Source organism: Serinus canaria, chromosome 1 (assembly GCF_022539315.1).
Source record: "Serinus canaria isolate serCan28SL12 chromosome 1, serCan2020, whole genome shotgun sequence".
NCBI classification, from domain to species: Eukaryota; Metazoa; Chordata; class Aves; order Passeriformes; family Fringillidae; genus Serinus; species Serinus canaria.
The window spans coordinates 15,145,809-15,163,532 of NC_066313.1; the positions used below are offsets into that span (position 1 = coordinate 15,145,809).

A 17,724-nucleotide genomic window follows, 5' to 3' on the forward strand; every position below is an offset into this window, starting at 1 on the left:
CTGTGAAAGGCAGTTCAAAACCAAAAGACTGAGCCAGGTAATTAACAGCATCTATCACAAGCATGTGTCTTCAGCTGAGCTCCAGCAGACGTTTAGTAACTTCAGCAAAGTTTTACTGCACTTCCCTTCTTCAATTTGTCTCAGTACAGTGGTTAGAAAGGCCTCATTTACACAGTCAGAAAGCAGTCTAGATCTTTTGGCCAATTCTGTGGTACTGGATCCCAATTTTCCTTCTCTGATTCCACCTGTAAGCCCAGGCTTATCCAACCTGACTTTACTGACACAGGGCTTATGACCTCTGATGCCATGACCACCATGTTGCTGTGTTTAGCAGGGGAATTCACAGAACTCCAAAATGGGAAATATTTTTTTATTTATTTTATTAAAATTGTAATTGAGATCATCTTTAAAATGAGCCAATTTTCCATAAGTCTTTTAATTTTCAAATGTTTTTTATAGCATTAACCAAGATTTGGGAGCTATTTTCATATATTGAGAGGAACAGAGAAAGGTATTAGCTAAAACACTTTTTACTATTGAGACAAGAATTGCAATAACATGAAAGTATGTCAGAAAGCAAACACAAATACTACTGGAAAGAAAATATAATGTTTAGAATTTAGATAATGTTTAGATAATGTGGGTTTTTTCCAAATTTGATCTTATTATTTTGACTACACTAGAGCACTACGAACTCATACTCTTTAGAATCTTTCAATTTGCTATTGCTGGGGGCCTTTCTCACTGCAACTGAAAATTACATAAAAGTACTGTAATTTCCCACCTACCCCCAACATAAGAAGGACATGAACTTGGTAATGGGACTGGAGCACCTAGCATATGGAGACAAGACAACAAAGTAGTGGCTGTTCAGCCTGGAGAAGAGAAGGTTGTGTGGAGACCTCACAGGGCCTTCAAGTATCAGAAGGGGCTACAGGGAAGCTGAAGAGGGACTCTGCATCAGGAACTGTAGTGACAGGACAAGGGGGAATAGCTTTTAGCCAAAGAGAGGAAATTTACATTAGATAGCAGAGGAAATCTTGGCTGTGAGGGCAGTGAGACCCTGGCACAGGTTGCCCAGAGAAGCTGTGGCTGCCCCATTCCTGGAAGCGTTCAAGGCCAGACTGGATGGGGCTAATAGCAACCTGTTCTAGTGGAAGGTCTCCCTGCCCATGGCAGGGGGTGAAAATGGATGAGCTTTAAGATTTCTTCCAACCCAAGCCATTTGATTTTTGATGTCTGAATCAATAAATAAGTTATAAACCTGTCATGCATCAGGATAGCTGCACAACTTTACTTTCGAACCATTTCAAATTTAATCTCTTTCTGCCTGATTGTCAGAACTTCTATCAGTAAAAGCACTGTAGTTAGTGCTATCTCAAAATACTTTAAAAAACCTTACAGAATGTGCAGATCAGTGGTACTATCGCAGTTTCCTGTCTTTGGAAAATGCCACTCACTAAAATTGCAAAAACAATGAAGAAAAAACTGCTAAAATAAAAAGGCAGACCTTTACAGAACACATTTCCAGAGGCACAGCTTTACTAGGAAATCCAATGCTATGTAAAAAGCAATTCACATTTTATTTTAAATTTCCATAAACTGTACAAAAATGTTTCATTCTCACCAAAAATAACAGCAATATTTCCAATCTTACTTCTAGACAAACAACAAACTCTTATTTTAATCTTTCCAGAGTGAGTTTACAAATAAACATACTATAAGATGGATGGTGTTTGCATCAGAGTTGGGGCAGAGCAAACATATTCAAACATTTGTGGAATAAATGTTAAGGTTTTAGTGTCTTTTAAGAACTTAAATACTCTTGCCATGCCTGTTAAGCCTAAAGAAAAAAGTTTTGTGTCTGACACAAAGGAATGTAAACAGTCATCAAGAGATTAAAGAGGTTAACTCTTCCAACAAAACCGTAAACGTACCCCTATATCACTGACATTCACTTTACACCGAGACCTGTCCACAGCATGGGGATCATGCAATAGCTGAATCCACTCTCCAAAATGCCACTTAAATATACATCAAAGACTTTCTTAAAAGTTTGGGTTTTTAAAAAAAATCCTAAGTAACAGAACTGAAAAAGATTATACTCTTTTTAATAGTTTGAATTTCTTTCTTATCCTAATTAATCAGTGAATATGTAACAGCCCCACCAGATCTACAATCATAATGTACTTTTTCCACGATGCAATAAAGTAAACGAGCACCTAGTTAAGCCAATCAGATGTAGAAAGCACCTCTGCCAAGAGCATGGGCTTGTGTTAGGCTTGATTTTGTTTGCCAAACACATTTAGTATGGACTAACAACACATAATTTAGGTCTTTGACCACAGCTTGTTCAGCCCGGCCTAAAATGAAAACACAATTGCAGTGATTTTTAAAGATTTCACCGGTTTTTCTCCCCAGCTTTGAAACTTAATTAAGAAGAAGCTGTTTCAACAGATTGGTTAGAGCTTAAAAAGTTAGGCATTATCTGTTACTTCAGAATTGTTTGAAGGAATACAGTCTTGATATTCCACTTTATCTGGATAGAGTTTAATGTAAGTGTCCACCATCAAATCTAAGTCATGTTTTATGTCAAGGTTTATGTTGAGCAAAGCAAGGTTGCTTGACCTTTGCCCTGTCAAGGTGTTTTTCAGGTATGCCTTTAAGCGCTTTCGCCCTATTCCGTATTTTTCATTCTCCACCTTCATCACTGGAAGTAAGCACAAGACTTTAAGCAACGCATAAACATTCGGGAAGAACTTTATGTCAGGCAAGTGAAGTGCTTCATAAATAGTAGCTGGAAGTTCAATATCTTTTCCTCTGTGCTTCCACTTGATTCTCCAACAGTGAAGCTCAGCAGAAAGTGTGTCCGGATTGGGCAAGTCATTTTTGAACATGTCAGCATGATGCTCCTCAGATGTATTGAATTTGAGCTGTCCCATGACTGAGGGCACTAATGATAAACATTTAAGAGCCTTTAAATGTTGTTCTGAGAAAATATCTTTTAATTCTTGAATTATGTGCTCTACTGTTGGGACACTTAGGATTTCTTTGTAGTAATTTTCTGATGTCATATCAGGGTCAAAGTTCCCCTGTTGTGCCCTGAGAAATTTTCCTGGGAGTTTAATTTGTACATCCAGTTTTGTAGCCAAATTTGTGGCTTCCTCAAACCAAAATTCATGGTAAACTTCAATATTCTCCATCACTTCATTTAGAGAGTGCAATACCGCTGTTAAGCTGCCAGCTGCAAAGAACACATCTGATGTTTGTCCCTGGAGATTTTTTCCAAATGCTCTTGTAAAAGACAGAACATTTTTCATAATTACAATAGTGACAATGAAATCAAAATCTGTTAGTGCACTTGAAAGTACAAATGCTCGACCGACAATGAAGTTGTTCCACCTGACAGAAAAGTCACTGCTCACAGCATCCAAGCACAGTACCAGGGCTTGCAGGAGGTCCACTAATACCTCAAAAGTATCATGCCTGCCTGTCCACTGAGAACGACAGATCTTCTTCAACTCGTTACCCTTTTCGTCATTGTCCTGAAAAAGAGCAGAAATTGTGTTGTCCAGTTCTACCAGTAATTGTGGAGACTGATTAAAAAGACAGCAAACTTCTTCAATTGTTCCTAATGCAATGGAAACACCAACAACAGGAACAGATTTTGCCAGCCAAACATTTAAGGCACATGAGGAACACAGCGTATACACAGCTTGTGGATACTTTTCCAAGAGTCTTGTAGCCACAACTTTCATTTTAGAAGCAAATCCACTGGAGACAATGTAGGCTTGACCCCGACAGTACTCCATGTTTAGACCCCATTTTTCAGTAATAGTTGTATGGAACTTAACAGCTAAAATTTCAGGATCAGCCTCATATGGTAAAAACCCTATGAATTCTTCTCTTAGGTTGTGAGAATCATCAACGAACCTCACCAACACTGGCAAATGTTCCTCTCCTGCTATGTCCACTACTTCATCGGTGACAATAGAAAAGAAGTGTGAGTCTCTTACTTCCCTCAGTGTCTCCTCTCTAACGCAGTTTTCACAGATCTCAAGCATTTGTTTCTGCTGAGTTTTTGAACAATACTCAAGGTTGACTGCAGTCATCTCAAATCGTTTCCTCAGAACTTCATCGCCACCATTTATTCTGTATTCCAGTAGAGCCTGAAAGTTATCTGAAGTAAAAATGCCTTCTGGAAGTTCATCAACATTATGGCCATCCAATGGAATATTCTGTTTACCCATTAAGATCAAAATTTCAAATAATGATTTAAGGTAATCTTTGTTTTCTCTTTCTTCCAGTGTTAAGGGGACAGCTTTTTCCTCTTGTTCTTCCCCTCCTTCCTCTGAGACAGTGTTTTGCTCATTGTTTTCATTTGATTCTTGAGTTGCCTGTTTCCGTTCAAAAGCATCATCAACTACAAAATGAAAATACTGTAAGTGTCAAGAATAAAATATAACATTTACTTGCCCATTACTTTAAGTTACTAGAGTTCAGAGAAGAATGTTTCCAGTTTAAAAGTGAATGAGTATTTTGGAAACAGTTTGGACTGGCTGGTTGAATCAAGAAGGAACTCAGTTATCCTTCACTATATATAAACTAATAGTTATGAGTCCTGCATTACCTCATCAGCCTTAGGAAATAAAGTTATTACCTCAATTATTTTGATCACTTACTCTTTTGCTGCTTCAATGTTCTTATTTCATCTTCACTCTTAAAAATCAAACAAAAAGAACTTACATTGATGACAATGTCTAACATGTGACCTTAAAATATTAACATACCAAGATGAGATACAAATACTGTAGATGAGACCAGTTAACATTTGCCAAAACGTGCTAGAAATTCTAACACCAGGAGGTTTCTTGAGGTAGTTTATTACAGCCATGACATGTATCTACCAACTACATGAGAACAGTTGTATTAGGAGGTTCTTCAACATGTATAATTATCAGTAAATAGATTCTATTGCAATTTGGTAATGTGCTGCCAGTAGACAGAACTATCTTTAACTCCATTTTTAACTCCATTCCATTTATCCATGGACCATTTTTTCACAACAATAAGCTAAAACAAGCATGTCTGGATTGATTCAGATTTCAGAAGTTAAATGGGTGAACCAAAGATCACAATCAACATGCAGCAAGAATTTTGGGATATCAAGCTTCAGTTGTGTTCAGCTGGCACTGCAGTAACAAGGAAAAGAAAACTATACATTGGATTTGGATGAAAGAATCAGCTCTGGACCAACACATTTAATTTTCCAGATTAGTTCTTCAAGACTTCCTTCGATAAAATTTTTATTGTGCATTTAACTTATAATCAACAAAAAAGATACAGGAATAGGCAGCATAGAAAATACAAACACTCAAGTGTTTGTATTTTCTATTTAAAAATAAATATTTTTATTTCACATTTTTGTGTAGAAGTTTCACATTAACTTATTTGTCATCTTTTCTTTTAATAATAAACCAATAATTTTACATTAAAAACTTACCAGCTCTTTTATCCTCTTCCTATGTCTGCTGTGGGGATTGTTCAGGTGACTTGTAAGATCAAATATAGTTGGCACAGCGTTATCCCGTAAAACCGTTCTGTATGGGCTCTGTAAGAAAACACACATCTCCACTAGGGAATTCTTTGAGAAATTTCAGACACTGTGCCCTTTTTTTTCTCTCCTTTTTTTCTTGTTTATGTTATTATTCTAAAGTACTTTGACTTTTTGATGTTACTAAAGAGAAAGCTAAGCTATGCAATTTAAATTTCAGGGATATCTAGAGGACACTGAAAATAGGAAGACATACTACAGAAAACTCCAATCCAAACTACAAATCCTTTTTTTGTCCCCATTATCCTTATATCAAAGACCCTAGATGCAATAATTTTAATTTACTGCAATTATTATTATTTTTTTAAAAAATAAAGTTTTTGGATAAAAAGACATTTATGCATCAGAAGGGAAACATTTTTTTACTATTGTGTTTTGGGTTTAATCACTTATTTCACAATTCTAGAAACATTTAATTGCAAAAATGTTCAATTGCTTCTTTTTGCAGAACTATGAAGTCCACCAAGCACTACTGTAAAAGGTCATATTGAGGGAAAATTTACCTGAGAATAAAAAAAAAAGAAGAAAAGACTTCTAGATGATCATGTAAGTGCTCCCAGTTAAAAAAAAAAATTAAAGTAAAATGTTATATTTGGACATACTGCAAACCTGTGTTGCCTATACTGGCTAATTTCTACTGAGTACAAAATTGTAACTGATGTCATGTTGTCATTAGATTGAAATACATTTCATACAGTTTCATAGTGTTTCCTTTCAGAGTCATAATTACTTCCAATTTTCATCTGTTTCAGGGATGCTGGCTATTAGAGACCTCATCACATGTAATACCACTAGGACTTCAGAGTTTGACCTGCATATTTAATTATCATTCATAACTAAAAGATCCATTCAGCTAATATACCAGAGTGAAATTCAGCCTAGAAATTAAAACTTGATACAAAGCCCCAAGTGCATCCTTTCCTACTCCTATGCAAGCTGTTAAAATCATATTGTTGACAAAAAGAACTGAAAGCTATTACTTCATTAACAGAAAATAGTGCCTTGACTTTAGCTGGATGAAAATGTAACAGGAAATTATAGCTTGACAGATGTAAAGAGTGTTTAAATCTTGTGGCCACAACAGAGTGTAATTTAACCAAATCACACCATGTACACAGGAACAGGACATTAATAAATTTAAATAATCAGAGATGTGCAAAATTACACCCAATAAACTTATATAACATTGTAATCTCTAGTGAAACAAGTGAAATGAGGAAAGCACTGCAGTGAGGGACAGTGTTCAACAAACACATTAAACTGCCAGGAGCACCACTTTTTCTCTCTCCTCGGACTGTTCATCTTCATTATCATTCTCAATGGCTGAGAGCCAGTGTGGAGCCCCAGACAATGGCAGTGATCCCAATTAAGACTAAGAAATTAATTTTCCTAGGGACGAGTTACGCAGGAGCTGAAAGATTAAAGCAGCATTCTGGTGAAAAATGTCAGTCACATTTTGCAAGATGCAGTAAACAAATGCTTGTTTTTACTTACACTTCTGCAGATCATAGAAGTCTCAAAATGTTTAGCACACAATCTGTAGTGCTTGTTGAGTTGGTCTGGAGTTTTATCTTCTAAATCTGCCCTTCGACAGTTCTCTACCCATCTCTGACATCTGCATGTAAGAATAATTAGATAATCTTAGGATAAAACAAAATCCCTTACAATTTCAAACCATACTCAAAATGGAGCACAAGTGAGTGCAAGTGACCTTGATACAAGGCTTGGGAAAGTTCTTTACAACTTCCTTTAGGAACATCAATTTTTTCTAAAAACTACTTTTTCTGCTTTTGCTCACCACTCAACATCACCCCATCAAATTCAGGAGTCTTCTCCCTTAATTTATATATTCTTGCCTTTGTCACGTACACACACACAAAGCAGACTGTAGCACAGCTGCTCATGAAACTTAACTATTTAATTCCAAAGAATTTGCTCTTAAAAAGAAAAATTAAAAACCAAAGAGATGTGCTTGTAGTCTGAAGTCATAACATTTTCTAGGCAGTTTTTAAGATAGATGTCTTTTCCACCTCCCTTCAAAATACAGTATTCTTCTTATTTATTGTGGTCACTGAGGGAGTTGAGTAGATTTATGAAAGTGAAATAATAACAATAGAAAAGCAACCATTCCACAGACAGTGCTTCCATGCCCAAAGAAAGTTCTCCTTAGATATGTATTTTTACATGTATTTACTTTTGCTTTGGATTAGTTTTCCAAGATATACCACAAAGATAAAGAAATATTTCCTTTACTGACAGGACCCCATTTAGGTATGCAAGAGACTGTCTCTTCTGGTGAGTAAACCACTTGCAGTAATTGATGCAAATGCAGTAGTCAGCTTCAAGTTCCCCTAATGGGGTACACTCCATCACTCTCTGAGCAACAAAGTTACTTGCTGTTGCCAGAAGTTAGTTGAAAGCAATTTTACTATTACTTTTGATGGCAAACATGAAATTGTGGTTTATAGCAGTAAGGAGGGAGAAAAACAACTATAAGAACAAAGGCTGTCTTGTCAGATGTTTTGGTGGGCAGCCCAGATGAGGAAATCACAGGTCTGAATGGATTCACCTCTACTTTAGCTCAGTATTCAATTGTGCATATGAAAGAGGGGAATTTTTGATTCTGATCTCTGCTGGCTGAACCATTTGCAAATCTCAATTTTTTGCTCATGCAAAATATTAAATTAACAGTGATGGCAAATGCCATAAATCAAAATAATTTCTAATATTGCTCTTGGAGATCCATACAGAGTATGCTAAGTAACAACTTAAAATAAGGAAAGAAAACAATGTTTTAAAAAATCTGATTTTTTGGCACAACAGATCTTGCGCTCTTGCCTTGGCAGTGCAATCACCCCAAAAATAGAACAGGGGAGCTTTCTTCACTTCATCAAATGATATAAATACTCTTAAAGTGGGAGACCTGTAGCGTGTAAATTATATTGACTCTGGCGCTCAGACTTTCTCAGTGGGTGTCAACTACTAAACAACTCATTAAATGTGATCACAGAGGCTGATCAGCCTCCTCTGTAGTTAGTAGGGAGGGTTTCAGTCCAGAGAAAGAGTCTGATCCCATGGTCTTACCTACTTCTCTCAGTAATTCGGGGAAGCTGACAAACACTGAGAGAGAGCAAAGCCAGAGCGCCTTACATCATGTTAACTCCCCTGAATCACCTCCGGGCAATGACAGGGAGACAAACTGATGGCAGGAATGGTGCATTCAGAACTGGCACACAGCTGTCAAGGGCAGGCAAATATCAGCCGAATTCTTTGCCCTCCCATGTTAATGCCAACAAAAGAACCTAATAGGTACTTAGTAAGTACCACTTAGTACTTAATAATAGTCAAGGACCAGAACAATGACTGACAGCAAGAGATACCACCAGCTCTTCAGAGGGGGCTTACTCAAAAATGAGCCTCACACAGATTTCATTATACTCCTTTCCTGATGCCCAATACTCCTTTCCTGATGCCTTAAGTTTTAGCTTTCATATTATCCAGATTCTGTACTGCACTAGTATGTAACTCTGAACTTCATATAAAGTGTTAGCACACTCACAGTTTAGTTAGACAAAACAATCCTTTTCCAGCTCAAGAACCAAGGACACCATTGCAGCTTCAGGCCCAAAAAGTACAAACAACAGCAAACTGAGAGAGCAGTCTGGGAGGATGGCACTTCATAACCTGCAGCTGTAACTGGACAATTAACCCTAACATGCAAATGGACAAAAATTTACAAAAGTGTGAAAACATGTGACCTGTTGTTCAACGTGGGGGTAGCCTTGGCCAGGCTCTTGTACTGCCCAAGGTGTGTTCTTTGAAGGCCCTTTTAATAAATACCTACTGTATTCCTTTAACACCGTCAAGCCTCTGTTCTAGGTAGCCTCTCAAGGCATCATTCCCTTACGAAGTTCTTCAACAGTTGCAGAAAAACTGGCTGTGGCTGCTGCCTTTTGTGCTGAAGGAAACACTGCCTGTGATGCCAAATTATTTTTGCCTGTTTTCTTTTATATATTCTCTTTATTCTTACACATATATTTGTAACTTTGTAGCCTATTGTTCTATTTGTGCCTAGTTTTCCCAGTACTTTACCCTACCTTTTCCCTAGGCAGAAAAAACCCCACATTCCAAGGCCCCCTATGCTATCTTGGCTCTGTCTGGGAACCAAGGCCAAAAAACAGCTCTTCAAGACCCATTTTCACAAACAATATTTAGTTCCCATCTAAGGAGGAAGTGGGGGGGAGGGCATGGGCAGGATTCAGAAAAGGTTGGACCAAGGGAAATGGCATCACCTGTTATGTCTCTAATCAGTGATTTTTTTTTGTTCAATTATGCTGATTTGCTAAACTTCACCCCATGGGGGAGTGGGTATTTCAAGGACATTTTTCTGTGTCTGCCTCTGGAGGGCTCCAATGAAGACCAACCTTTGTGTTACCTCCTATACTAATGTTATCTCAGGGGTATGTTGTTTTATTTCTAGGTTCTTTAAGGCATCACCTGAGCACATGATCCAAAAGAAGCCCTTGGTGTTCAGAGCCCCAGTTTGAGGATCCTAACTACACAATCCTAGAGTGGTTTGGATTGGAAAGGACCTTACAGCCCATCGTGTTCCAGACCCTGCCATAGGCAAGGACACCTTCCACTAGACCTGGCTGCTCCAAGCCCGATCCAGCCTGGCCTTGAGCACTCCCAGGGATAGGACAGCTACAGCTTCTCTGGACAACATGTGTCAGGGCCTCACCACCCTCAGAGAGAGGAATTTCTTCCCAGTACCTAACATAAACTTCCCCTCTTTCATATCATGGATCAGGCATGGGCACTAAGCTTCTCAACCCACTGAAGCAGCATATCAGCAACCAGAAATTTAGGAAGCTCTAATGGCAAAGGCTGAAATGTTGACATTCTCTCAGGTAGCTACAGGACTAAAAGGAGATGACAGGTTATATGACTGAACTCAAACCTGAAAACTCCATCTGAGTCTGAGTTCAGCCCTTCAGTCTCACTGGGAGTTTGGATCCAAATAGAACACTCTCTGAGGAATGGAATAACAAAGAAAAAGGAAATCAGACCCCTGAGATCACCCACTATAGCTCTGCATTGTATTACCCAAGAAGCAATAGAAAGATCTTAGAATAAAATTATGTATTAACTTTCATCAAATCTTTCAGTACTCAACTATTTCTGCATGATAAGACAGGCTTATCGAGCTTGTGAAGTCCTTATGCAAAACCTACATCCACAAGACTGCCCTGAGTCTTACTACTCAACTCAACTGGATGCTGTAGCAGCAGGGAATAATTCCTATGTTAAAAGCAATAGCAGCAACAGCAATTACCATGAAAAGGAGCAAACTTAGGTCCAAGTCACCCAACAACCACATATACATGAAATGGACATGATTCTTAAGCATGGTTCACAAGCATCATCCCCACTGAGAGCATATAGTTGTGAATAAATTATTTTAAATGCACATGTTAGTCTGAGATTTATTTTTTTTAATCCAGAGCTTTATTTCCCATTCCCTTCAACAGTGAGCTGCATCATGATGTGCTCAGGTAGTGTTTCACTTCAGCCACCTGCAGGGAGAGATATGCATGATCAGTCTCTAGAGAGCTTGGATCTAATCCCATTCTCCAATGGATCCTCATACATGAATGGCAAATGACACACAGGCTACACAGGAATGAGAAACTTAGAGGTGCTTAAAGGAGAACCTCTGCAACCCTTGGTGAATGCCCAAGAGGCTGAATTAACTTGCATTAGGAAGAGAGATGTAATTGGTGGAGACATAATTAATGAGTGACTTTACTAATTCTAAATAAGCTTTTGGAGAGCATCATACATCTACACTACTGAAGGAACCAGTTCTTTCCTTCAGAAGAAAAGAATGTATCTAATGGAACTGAAATACAAATGTTGCTGGAAGCTACCAAGCTTACAAGAGAAATCACTTTAGTACTCTGTCCAGCTTATACCAAAGGCTCCTGTGAAACAAAGAAATAATAAAACTGCTCAAACTTGTAGTCAGGTAGATTTAAAATGGCCTGGAGTTTAGGAGTAGTACTATGGGATAGCAAGATATTGGAAATAACTCTCACCAACCTCTAGAGTGGTCATCAACAGGAATAGTGTTTGGCAGAGAATTATATCCAGGACCAGCCTTTTTAGAAAATAAATGGCTGGAGACAACTTCACACAAAATAATCAATAAAACAAAATACAGCTACATGACATACAATCTGGAGATGAAGGATTAACTAAGGTATTTTCAGTAAAATCCAAACTGGAAGTTAAATAGGAAGGACCATATACTGCCATTTATTAGTTGCTGTAAGTTTTAGATAAGGAAACTGGATACACCATTCTCACATCAAACAAGTAGCGGATGATCAACCAGTTGATGGTGATTTTTTTATTGGTAATCATTTAAGTATTTGTGCACAGGAATCTATAATGCCATGGTAATCCTGTTAGCTTTTTTATATTTGTACTTGGAACGATGCTCTACATAAGGGCAGCACTTACAGAATGGGTGCAGAGACTGTAAGGATATAAAAGCCAGGGATTTCTTGGTTCAGAGTCAATCCCCAGAGGCATCAGCTCAAGCTGTTATCACATTATGATTGAAGTGCTGAAAGGAACCAGACATCTGAGACTCTGCTACAGAAAACCCAGAACCCAGGGTGGAGGCTGAAAGGGAAACTAGGCTGCCACCATGAGTGGAGGCATGTCCAGGGAGCCAAATGGCACTCTGTTTCATTGGAGCCACCTGCCCTGGAGGGGCTTTGCTCATAACAATTAAAGTCTCAGGCTGTGCAAAAGGGGACTCCCAGTGTGGCTTCTGAATGGTCAGGCAGGAAAGTTTCCTTCATGCCTCTTAGGCATTGCTCATTAGCTTTTAAGAAGGTTTTCTTCAGTCACAAACTTTACATTTTCAGAGATTGCTGACATCTCATGGAAGTTGAAATGGCATTTTACTGAGTTGCAACTAGAGTATACATTACTTACTGGTCAACTGCAGCAGAACAGCGTCTCTTTGCTTAAGAAGCATTTTGTTCTAAACACTCATAGCTCAACTGCAACTTGGGCCACCATGATGAACAGAGCCACAATCACAGATGAGAGTTAAACAAACATACCCTACTGTGAGGATCACTGCCTAGACTGCATAAAACTGTAAACCTTATGGAAGTAACAGAAGCTACTTACACAAGTTTGATATGAAAAGACAATATACCACCCATTAAATACTGGTGATTCTTCTCCAAAGGCTTATCTTTGAACCCTTTATCTTCTCAAGAAGCCAAAATTAAAGAAGGCAGTCTTTACAGGTTAGCTCTCACTCACTTCTTAATACCTGAAAGATCAGAGTTGGAATGTCTAACTGGAACCGCTTAGCACTGAACTGGGAAAACATTAAAGGCAATTACCCAGCTATTATGGAAACACTGAAAACAGTGAGGTAGTAGAAAGAATTTACCCAGACTATCCATTTATCATCAATGATTTTTTAAAATTAAAATTTATTTTAAGATGTATTCTAACAACTTTATTTTCAGTTATCCCACTGTAAGCTGCCAAGGGCAAATAGCATTTTGGGACAATGAATTTTGCTCACCATTCCAGTCTGACCTATAAAAGTGGGAGCAAGCAGTACAAAGAACATATTTTCATTTCCATCTGCAGACTGCTTTAGACCAACCCACAGAATAAAACATCCTCAAGTCTGTAAAACCTAAGGATGCACAGATTTATCAGTCTCTAAATGCCCTTGGTAAAATAGAATATATGATCAACTTTGGACAGAAAGTTGTAAAATATTCAGGGGGGAACTTCTAGAGAACTTAGAACATCATCTTTGTCACTGACTGCTTTTAAGAGTAAAAAGATGCTATAAACAGTTTATGTATAGTTTCTCCTTCCTCCTGCCCATCTTGTGAGACCCCATCTGAAGTACTGTGTACAGTATGCCCCAATATAAAGACAGACATGGAAATGTTGGACCAAGTCCACAAAGCTGGTAAGAGGACTGGAGCATCTCCCATATGGAAACAGGATGAGGAAGTAGTGGGTGTTCAGCCTGGAGAAGAGAAGGCTGTGCAGAGACCTCACAGCGCCTTCCAGTGCCTGAAGAGGCCTTACAGGGAAGTAGGAGAGGAGCTCTGCATCAGGAACTGTAGTGACAGGACATGGAGAAATGTCATCAAACTGTAGGAGGGCAAATTTAAGTTAGATATCTGAAGGAAATTTTTTACAGTGAGGGTTTGGAGGCCCTGGCATAGGTTGCCAAGAGAAGCTGAGGCTGCCCCATTCCTGGAAGTGCTCCAAGGGTTGGCTGGGAGAAAGGTGGTCTAATGGAGGGTGTACCTGCCCATGGCTTGGAATGAGATGAGCTTTAAGGTTCCTTCCAACCCAAACCATCCTAGAGTTTATAAAATAGAGTTTTTAAAAAATTAATCTTTAAAATGTAATCATTTGGTCACACACCTTTATCTACCCCTCTGCACTGCTACCATGGGAAACACTCATTCAAAATGTCCTTCCATAAAAAAAATTACAAATTGAAGAGGGTATTTTCTTCATACAGTAAACTGTCATCTACTGAGGAATTCTGTACAGCTTGATGTGACTCACATTTTACAGCATGGACCTCTTACAAATTAGGAATGAAGCTCAGCCAGTGCCAATTTTCTTCAATTCCACACAAACTGCAGACATTCCTTTGTGTGAGATCTTAAGGGTCTCACAGGACAGATGGCAGAAAGAGACAACAGTAAGAGCAAAGCATGAAAATGAAAGAATAAGAGTAGGTAAGCAAGCATTTTTATTTCAGTTCTTATTAAAGTAAAAGCATGTGGAATATGGATTGTATTACAATACCTTGCATGTACTAGACATCAAGAGGTTTGGACAGCCTTTACAGCAAGGCCTTGCATTCATCCAGGAGAACTTCATAACTTATCCAAAATCACAACTTTAGAGAGCAGCTATTACCTATATAAACTTTTTTTGTATCTTCATTTGAAATTGCTTGGAGGGTCTGTTTCCTTAGAAAATACTACATATGCATAATTCCCACAGGGTTTTGATTTTTCCAAAAATCAGGTCAAGCTGCTTCAAGGGAGGAAGTAAATATAATGTATAAATCATGAAAAGCCCAGCCTTAACTATTGACTGTTAGAAAAGAGGTAACTGGTATTGCTCTATGCCTATGTCCCCTTCCAATATTGTGAGCATCATGTTAAATCAAGTGATTTTAAGAGTGTCATCTCGATTTGACGGTGAACCTTTACATGGGGGTTTCTATATCTAAGTACATGATTTATTTGCCATAGTATTTTCCACTGTCTCTCACTCACACACTTTTTGCCCTACCAGTACACCACCCCTGCTTTTCACCCACTGGGAATTTCTCCCATCACCTCTGCTGTTGGTCATGATGCTTTGCCACCATCCCAGCAATGCCGTGACAGTTCCTCCCCGCCGCAGGAGTTTCCCATTTGCCACGCACACGCCTCATGGTCCAGCACCACATCGCCTAATACACACAGCAGGGCTGATGGACCTTCACTACCTGAGCCAGTGCTGAGCCTGCGCGGGACCCCCAAGAGTGCAGGGCTCCCTACCTGAGCCCATGGCTCGGGCACCCCTCCAGCTGCCCCACATCTCTCACAGCCATACATCCCATTGCACCACCTCACACACGGTCCCACCCTGCCCACAGGCAGGCAGCCCCCATCCCCGTCTCGGCCAGGTACCCTCTTCCCGCCGCATCCCGGAGCGGCGCCGCCGCTGCCGTGCCCACCACTCCCCCGAGGGGCGACAGCCGCAGCCGCCGCCGTCCCGGCGCAGGCGCAGCCGCCCGCCCGCCTCCCGCCGCCACAGCCCGGAGGGTCCCACGGCCCCGCCCCGCCGGAGCGAGCGCGGCCTCCGCAGGCACCATCGGAGGTCCAGGCGCCCGCCGGCCCCGCGGGTAAGGAGGCGCGGTTAGGGAGGTGCGGGGGAAGCTGAGCGGGCAGAGGGAAGGGAGCCAGCACTCCGGCGCGATGTCTCCTCAGACAGGCAGCGCTGTGGGCCGGGGGGGCCTGAGGGGGAGAGCCGGGCGCCCCTCCCCCAGCCCGCCCCTCCCGAGGTGGTCTCACCTGGCCGGATCGCGGGGAAAGCGGAAGAAGGCCAGGTCGGACTGGGTGCTCTTGCGGGTGCAGTTGGGCGCCGCGCAGAAGTTCGGCATGGTTCCCCCGGCCGGCGCCGCTGCCCCTTTAAATCCGCGGGCCGGCGGGAGGGGGGCGGGGGGGGAGGGTGTCTGTGTGGGGTGGAGGAGGAGGAGGTGGCGGCGGCCGGAGGGGAGGCAGGGCGGGAAGCGGCTCCACAGTGCTGTGAGCGGCCGGGAGGATTCAGCGCCGCGCTCCGCCGGGCCGGGGCCACCTCCTTCCCACACTGCACCGCGCGCGCCCGCGGCGGGCACGGCCCTGCGCGTGCGCGCGAGGAGCGGGCCCGGCGGGGGCGCGCATGCGCGGGGTATCGGGGGGTTCTGTGTGTGAATTGCGCCGTGCGTGTGTTAAACCGAGTGTGTTAATGGAGTGTGTCCGTCATACACCGTGCGTGTGTTAAACCGAGTGTGTTAATGGAGTGTGTCTGTCACACACCGTGCGTGTGTTAAACCGAGTGTGTTAACAGAGTGTGTCACACACCGTGCGTGTGTTAAACCGAGTGTGTTAATGGAGTGTGTCTGTCACACACCGTGCGTGTGTTAAACCGAGTGTGTTAACGGCGTGTGTCCATCACACACCGTGTGTGTGTTAAACCGAGTGTGTCCATCACACCATGCATGTGTCTGTCACACACCGTGCATGTGTCCATCACACCGTGCGTGTGTTAACCATGTGTGTTAACCGCGTGTGTCTGTCACACCGTGCATGTGTTAACCAGGCATGTGCATCACACCGTGCTTGTGTCACTTACACTGCGCCTGTGTCCATGACACCGCGTGCATGTTAACCGTGTGTGTGTCACTTACACCGTGCGTGTGTCCATCACACCATGCGTGTCTGTTATGGCGTGTGCATATTTGTTACACCATGCATGCTACCTCGTGTGTGTGTTTCACCCTCTGTGTGTGGGTGTGTGTGGGTGTGGGTGTGTGTGTGTGTTACGCCGTGTGCATACTTGTTACCCCATGCGTGTAACGCCACACATGTGTTACAGCACGCGCGTGTGTTGCTCTATACACATGTGATGCCATGTGCTCATGTGTGACACCAAGTGTGCGTGCACATGTTACAGCGTGCGTGTGTTACACTGTGGCCACTCCAAACTCAGTGTAGGAGGGGGATCATAACATTTTTTGTACAGACAAGCACTTTTCTCTCCTCCACAGCTCTTTCTTCGCCAGTTCTACTTACTCATGTTAGCCTGGTCTCCCTGGTCTCTCCTGCCACATTATCCCTTTTTCTTCATTCATGTATTTGCAGCCCTACACAGTTTTGTTATCTAACCCCCACTCTCCAAGCACAGTACCTCCCATTCCCCCATTAACTCCACAACCAGTTTCCCCCCTCTCTTTGCTCACAGCTCCTGGTCACCAGGCACAGGTCTCCAGCCAGCCAGCCAACCTCATTGTTACAGTTCTGATCATTTATGGCTAAGTTTTCCTTAGTTTCCCTCCCTGAGGAAACTCACAGAGAGGTGCATGGAGCAGAGCAGGGCTGGTGTGCCTTTGCCTGGAGCTGCTTCCCAACTGTGTATATGCTACACTGTGTCTGCTTTAAAACGAGGCATAGGGTGGACATCCAGGTCGTAATGGTGTTCTCTTGTTTTATTTTCTTTGTTTGGTTCTAGGAGGATGTTGTTACTCTGCAGCCTGATGGATAATCCCACGCAGAATCACTGAATCAATTGGGTTGGAAAAGACTTCTGCAATCATTGAGTCCAGCCTATGAGGGATCATAACCTTGTCAACTAGACCAGAGCACATCCAGGCTTTCCTTAAACATCTCCAGGGATGGTGACTCTTACCACCTCCCTTGTCAGACCCTTCCAATGTCTAATCACCCTTTCTATGAAGAAAATTCATAGATGTACAACCTAAACTTCCCTGGCACAGCTTAAGA

At 41.5% G+C, this 17,724-nt stretch overlaps 1 protein-coding gene across 1 annotated transcript; it reads right to left on the bottom strand.

Moving 5' to 3' along the window:
* Positions 1-1,564: 1,564 nt before the first annotated feature.
* On the bottom strand, positions 1,565-16,051 carry THAP12 (THAP domain containing 12). Its single transcript, XM_018923956.3, has 5 exons — positions 15,757-16,051; positions 7,109-7,229; positions 5,504-5,611; positions 4,683-4,719; positions 1,565-4,423 (listed from the first exon to the last, which is right to left on the bottom strand). The coding sequence occupies exons 1-5, from the start codon at positions 15,843-15,845 to the stop codon at positions 2,478-2,480; spliced, it is 2,301 nt and encodes a 766-aa protein (XP_018779501.3). The 5' UTR covers positions 15,846-16,051; the 3' UTR covers positions 1,565-2,477.
* Positions 16,052-17,724: the final 1,673 nt, after the last annotated feature.

Bases quoted from the DNA above. Each gene is read 5' to 3' on its own strand.
- THAP12 (XM_018923956.3), bottom strand. From the start codon at position 15,845: ATGCCGAACTTCTGCGCGGCGCCCAACTGCACCCGCAAGAGCACCCAG. The intron at 5,612-7,108 runs GTAAGTAAAAAC...GTTTTCTTACAG, and splicing joins CTTCTATGATCTGCAGAAGT to AGCCCATACAGAACGGTTTT. The intron at 4,720-5,503 runs GTAAGTTTTTAA...TTGATTTTTAAG, and splicing joins GGAAGAGGATAAAAGAGCTG to AGTGAAGATGAAATAAGAAC.